At 56.9% G+C, this 6000-nt stretch overlaps 1 protein-coding gene across 1 annotated transcript; it reads left to right on the forward strand.

Annotated features, from left to right (window-relative positions):
* Positions 1 to 1275: 1275 nt before the first annotated feature.
* MRS44_006411 (uncharacterized protein) lies at positions 1276 to 4396 on the forward strand (the record flags this gene model as incomplete). Its single annotated transcript, XM_046278126.2, has 3 exons — positions 1276 to 1727; positions 2551 to 2682; positions 2824 to 4396. 3 exons carry the CDS (start codon positions 1276 to 1278, stop codon positions 4394 to 4396), a joined length of 2157 nt encoding a protein of 718 aa, XP_046139997.2.
* Positions 4397 to 6000: the final 1604 nt, after the last annotated feature.

Below are 6000 nucleotides of genomic sequence, written 5' to 3' on the forward strand. Positions count from 1 at the left end.
CCCCTGGAAAGGACCGGCCCCGGAATACCAAGCAGCACGCGACTGACGATAGGGACCTCGAGGATGATGCACTCGAGACCTTGCAAAGCCTTTCCCCCCAGACGACGGCTTAAGGCGGAACTCTGGGGAGCGCGCTTATCGCGTTGAATGGCCCGATTACACTGGGGCCAACAACCTGATGGTGATGGGATGGACTTGCGCCGGTCTCGTGGCTCCCCAGAAAGAGAGTACGGCCCGGGAGGGGTTCAGGAGGAATCTGGAGTTTAGACGACTGACAAGTCCGGAGTAAGGGTCTGTCTGGTGATTTGATGCCGGAGCTCAGGCTAAGCGGGCTTATCATGGTTCGGCCTGGAGTGGTGAAAGGCCGGCCATGGCGCCCTTTGGTGTTGTGGGAGCAATACCCCATAATCGGACTCGCTCCCGAGGCTTTTGCCCAGCGATGTCGCTCGATTATTTGTTCGCGTAATTATTTTCGAGCCTGGCTCTCCTCTGCTTGGATCTCACAACCAAGCCCAGGACGCCCTCCCCTCTTGAGCCGGCCACAACGACCTGGACCTGCGGCTGATCATGTCACGAGAGAGTTTGCCCCAAATCTGGGGGTAAAAGTGTGTGTGGAATTGTGGTAACCTGGGGTAGGGAGGATACTATCATGCGGGATAGGCTATAGCCCCCTTTGAAGGGCTGCTAGCCGGCAGCAACAACAGGGACACAAAAGTATTGCCGAAGGGGGCAATAAGAAAAAGTAAAGATAGCCCGGGTCGATTGATGATGAGAAACCAATGCCAATCGACCCTGGGACGGGGTAGTGGCGCTTCTGAAGCATCGTGAGGTCCCAACCAGGAAGTAATCAACGCCATCCAGGACAGCCCTAGCGCAGTGTCCACCTGAGAAGAGGAGAAGAAAGAGGAGGGTCCCACTGGAGCTCTAAGACTAGCTAGCACGATAGCATCAGAAGACGGAGAAACGGAGAGACTGACTTTGACTGGGGGAGTGGCATTGGCATTGGCGTTGGCATGGCATGATGGATGGGATCGAGGACAGGTCCGACGTTGCAGACGGGCGATTACGTACGTTGAGGAGCCCTTCTTCACCATGGTTACTCATACCAAGGCGAAATGCATGGCAGAGCATGACAACAGCGCCGCACAGGATGGGCAATATGCCTGATACAGGAGATCGACACGCAATTGCGTCTTCTTTGCCTACCAAGGCGCACAGCCATGGCAACACGAATTATTCACGAATGGCATGTTTGAAAGCAACCACTGCCATGCCATGCCAGCTCAGCCCAGCTTACAGCACAGTAGCCCAGCCTCAACAAGACGACAACCACGAGTCAACGTGGCGGTCGCATACCGTTTCGGTACAGGTCCCGTAAAAACCGAAAAGGGCACTGAGCAAAAAAATCACCGAGAAAAAAAAGGATCAAAGGGGGCAGTCGGAGCCGCTTCATGGAATGGAGACCAATCAGTCGAGCACGACATGAACAAGAGGCCTGATGTGCCCCACGCCCCGGGCCGGCCATCAGAGAGAAAAAAAAACTACAGCGCTCACAGCGAGAGGAAGCCCACGGTGAAGTGGAGCGAGAGAAGGGTGGGCGAAAGGTCTCACCGTCGAACCTCTTCGGGCATTGGCGACGGCCAGATGGGCTGGGGGGCCAAGCGGGCGAACGAGAGGGCAAGGAGCAAACTCCACACGCCTCTCCAGGTCGGCATCCCAGGACAAAGGTGAGAGGTCGGCGTTCGGGGCGTGGAGGCCGAGTCTTGTCCTCTCGAGGAGGGAGGGGACTCCACGGGCGCAAACAGAGGCCAAAGATTGAGGATCCTAGAGATGGGGAGAGACTCGGAGGATGGTCGGCGCGGAGGGGTGGACTCCGCGGTCGAAAGGCCGTCTCGGGAGGGGTGGCCGTACCAAATCCCCAGCTCATCCGTCCAGTCCATCCGTCGTTGTCGTCCCGACACTGGTCGTGACTCGTTCCGTTCGCTCTTGTCTCCGGGGGCGGATCATGAAAGTTTTCTCAATGTTGTACCGGGGGAGATGAGGAGGCAACTTGCAATGGATGGAAAGGTTGGACGAGGCTTGGAGCTGCACATTGGGTCTCTCTGTGACTCTGATTTTTCTTCCTTCCTCATCTGTTGCTGCTCGCCCCGTTATGCCCCCCAGGATAAGGCCCGAAGAAACGGGGCATCCAGGTTTCCAGTTGTTCCAGAGCCCCAGCGCAGGTTTCCAGTGGAAGACCCCATCGCACCTTCCATTGGAGCCTCCTGCTTCTCCCGCCGGGGTAGAAAGGGACGAGCAAGAAAGGTGGAGGGGCAGGAAGGTACGTACAGTCCACGCCCCACGCCCCACACGTCCTTCCTTACTTGCCCTCCCACGCTCATAAGATCACCCCTCATTTTTTCGTCTGAGTGGACCCTCCTCTGGCTTGTATGGCTCTTGCGTGCTTGAGGTGAAGAGTGAAAAAAAAACTGTGAGAGCCCACTAAGGGGGCCACCCACGGGGCACTCCACTCACTGAACAAACCCACTGGACATTGACATTCCCCTGTAGCTGTAGCGGTGCACCGGACCAACCCCCTAGTCCTCTAGTGACCTGCCCTGCTGGCCCTGAGGGCGCTCCTGTTTTACCGCTGCCTGGCACAAGGCGGGCTCAGGTACCCTCGGGCAGTGCCTACAAGCCAGCGTGGGGTGCAGGGGCGTGCATCTAGGCAAGGCGTGTGTGCGTGGGTTGCTTGTTCCCGTCCCCCTCCACGCACCCTCCACCCTCCACCCTCCTCCACTCGCTCCGTTCACTCGCTCGTCCTTCTCCGTCTCGATGTCGCAGTGCGTGGTCTAGTACCGACCCGGCCGAGCCCGGCACTCTTTATAACCATTGGATCCCCCCGTCCCCTCCTTCACTCCAGATTCCCGTTCTCTCCAAATCGTTACGCCAGATCCTCCAGCTTCCCCGGAACTTGACTCCTCCACCAACCTGCATCAGCTTCAGCTTCAGAGACTTCGGTCCAAGAACAATCACCCAATACACCAGCAACCCAAACCGCACATCAACGATCGCTATATCGGCTCTCGACTCTGGACTCTTATCCACCGACATCGCCAATCTTGATAACCTCTATCACGTTGAGCGTTGGGTCCTCCACCAGTCGAATCACATGCAACGAGCACTGGATTTCTCCAACCTACTGAATCCCACAGCGTCGGCTGATACGGAACCCGAGAAACCCCAACAGGGCGACGTCGAGATGGCAACCGCAGCAGTCACTGTTATCAAACCCAACGGGCCCCTCCCGGGTGCCCAGGCCTCAGAGAGCTCCAACGAGCTGCCTCGACCTTACAAGTGCCCTCTCTGCGACAAGGCCTTCCACCGCCTCGAGCATCAGACTCGACACATCCGCACTCACACTGGCGAGAAGCCTCATGCCTGCCAGTTCCCCGGCTGCAGCAAGAAGTTCTCTCGCTCTGATGAGCTCACCCGCCACTCCCGTATTCACAACAACCCCAACTCGAGGAGAGGCAACAAGGCTGCTCAGCAGCACCAGCAACAGCAGCAGCATCAGATGCACCAGCAGCAGGGCCTCCCGCCTCACATGCTTCCCGATGGAATGATGGCGCCGCCTCCCGCTCCCAAGACCATCCGCTCTGCTCCCACATCCACTCTGGCCTCGCCCAATGTCTCTCCTCCCCACTCTTACTCGACATTTGCTCTTCCCGTCTCGGCTGTTCACTACAACCGAAGCGGTGACATTTCCATGCTGGCCAAGGCCGCTACTCAGGTTGAGCGTGAGACGCTCACTGCTCCTCCTCACCACAACTCGCGTCACCACCCCTACTATAGCCACGGAATGCACAGCTCCCGAGGCCACCTCCCAACGCTCTCCTCTTACCACATGTCGCGCTCTCACTCCAACGATGAGCACAACGACGACCACTACTCGGGCGCTATGCGACACTCCAAGAGGTCGCGGCCCAACTCCCCCAACTCGACGGCTCCCTCTTCGCCAACCTTCTCCCACGACTCTCTGTCTCCTACTCCCGACCACACTCCCATCGCCACTCCCGCTCACTCTCCTCGTCTGCGACCTTTCTCCGGCTATGAGCTCCCCAGCCTCCGGAACCTGTCTCTCCAGCACAACACGACCCCTGCCCTGGCCCCTATGGAGCCTCATCTCGAGAACCACCACCTTCAGGGACCTCCTCCCGCTTCTGCTCCCCGCGCCACTGGAATGTCCCTGACGGACATCATCAGCCGGCCAGACGGATCTCAGCGAAAGCTCCCCGTTCCCCAGGTCCCCAAGGTAGCAGTCCAGGACCTGCTCTCGGATAACGGATTCAGCCACAGCGGCAGGAGCTCCGGCGCCAACAGTCTGGCAGGAGGCGATCTCATGGATCGGATGTAGGACAGACGATTGCTTCGCAGCTCGCACGACATGATGACGAACAATATGGGTTATAGAGGTATAGAAACAGACGGCGTTTACGGGTTACTACATGGCAATCGAATTTCATCATCTCAAACACAGAATTGAGCACTCGAGGACTTGGGCGGCACTTGTGAAACGAAAGAAGGCAGGCATTTTTCTCCAGGGGCGGCGGACATTGGTTCCAACATGAGTCCCGCCCTCTACGGGGGGCGGCAGAAACTAGATTTCGAATTGCGGAGCACTTGGATTTTTCCCTCGGGCTTGCCTCGGGGCTGTTGGGGCCACCATACCTCGACCGGAAAAGCAGAGTCTATTTTGATATCCATGGCTGGTTTTTTTCCCTTTCTTTTTTATTTCTTGAGACAAAAAACTCGACTCCTGTCTATTCAAACAAAAATTTTATGTCAAATGTCTAATGTTCATGTCTTCCTTCTCTTGTTCAATGTGCGGGATCACTTCTATTGCTTCGGCACCCAATGTATGGATTGGCGGAGGGTCTTGAAAGATAACTAATGGCGACCAGGGGTTGCAGTATCGGGGGGCCGGCATAATGGGCGGAGACGTGCCCCCGGAGGGATTTTGCTCTCCTGAGAATTACGAACCAAGTGTATGATGTATGGTAATAGATAGACGCAGCGCAGCGCATGCAAAGCAAACTAGCTCGAGCTTTACCCACTCAACCCTGACCTGGCCTGTGACCTTGTTGCTTTGACTTGACTTGATCTGATCTGACCTGTGTGATTTGGAATGACAAGCACTTGATCCAACATGTGTAAACAACTGCCCCGGTGACCGACGTCAGGATCGCCTCGTGTGACATAATGAAGACGGAGGGAGACACTGTGGGAGGGAGCACTCAGATCAGATCGGATGGACAACCCTGCGGAACCGCAGCTGGAGGGTTGGAATCTGGATCGCGTCCTTACTCAAACGGGGGAGCAGGTCCGGGGAGAACCAAGGGAAAGCAGAAAAGTCAAGTTGAGGTGCTGTAGCTAGCGAGCACACCTTGGGCCAGGCAACTTGCGCTTTGGCATGTCGTTTGGCCTGTTTGGGTAGCAGGGCCAGCGAGGCGCTCAGCCAGCCCAGATGGACGGCCTTAGTGCGCGCGCCCCTTGGGGGCTTGGGGGACGATAGGTAGATCTCAGGATGCCGTCATTAGTCGGGGAGTTTGACAGCATCCGTGGTTGCTAGGGGCTTGTCGATTGTTACGCAGATGTTTTCCCCCTTTGACCCGGGGAACACTCCTTGGTCAAAGACGACTCTTTGCTTGTGTTGCGTGTCCCTCGAATCGATGTCCTCTCTCTGGCCATGTCTCTCTTTTCTCCCCCACCCACACACGGGCACACACACACATGCTTCCAAAGGGCTGACGGGACGGCACAAATCAATCTGATCTGCCGCCTTCCCCCACCACTAGAAAGCCAAGGCCTGGGAAATCCCACCACCCACACCCATGCCCCTCCTGGATCTCTCGTCCAACCCCTGCGCCGTCAGCTCAAGTGGGTGAAGATGGGTTGAAAGTCAGATGGTCGCAGTTATCACATGGAGACGAGAAAACCGCAGGTGATAAGAGCACAACA

This window comes from Fusarium solani, assembly GCF_023522795.1.
Source record: "Fusarium solani strain SB1 chromosome Unknown bctg00000003_1, whole genome shotgun sequence".
In the NCBI taxonomy this organism is placed as follows: domain Eukaryota; kingdom Fungi; phylum Ascomycota; class Sordariomycetes; order Hypocreales; family Nectriaceae; genus Fusarium; species Fusarium solani.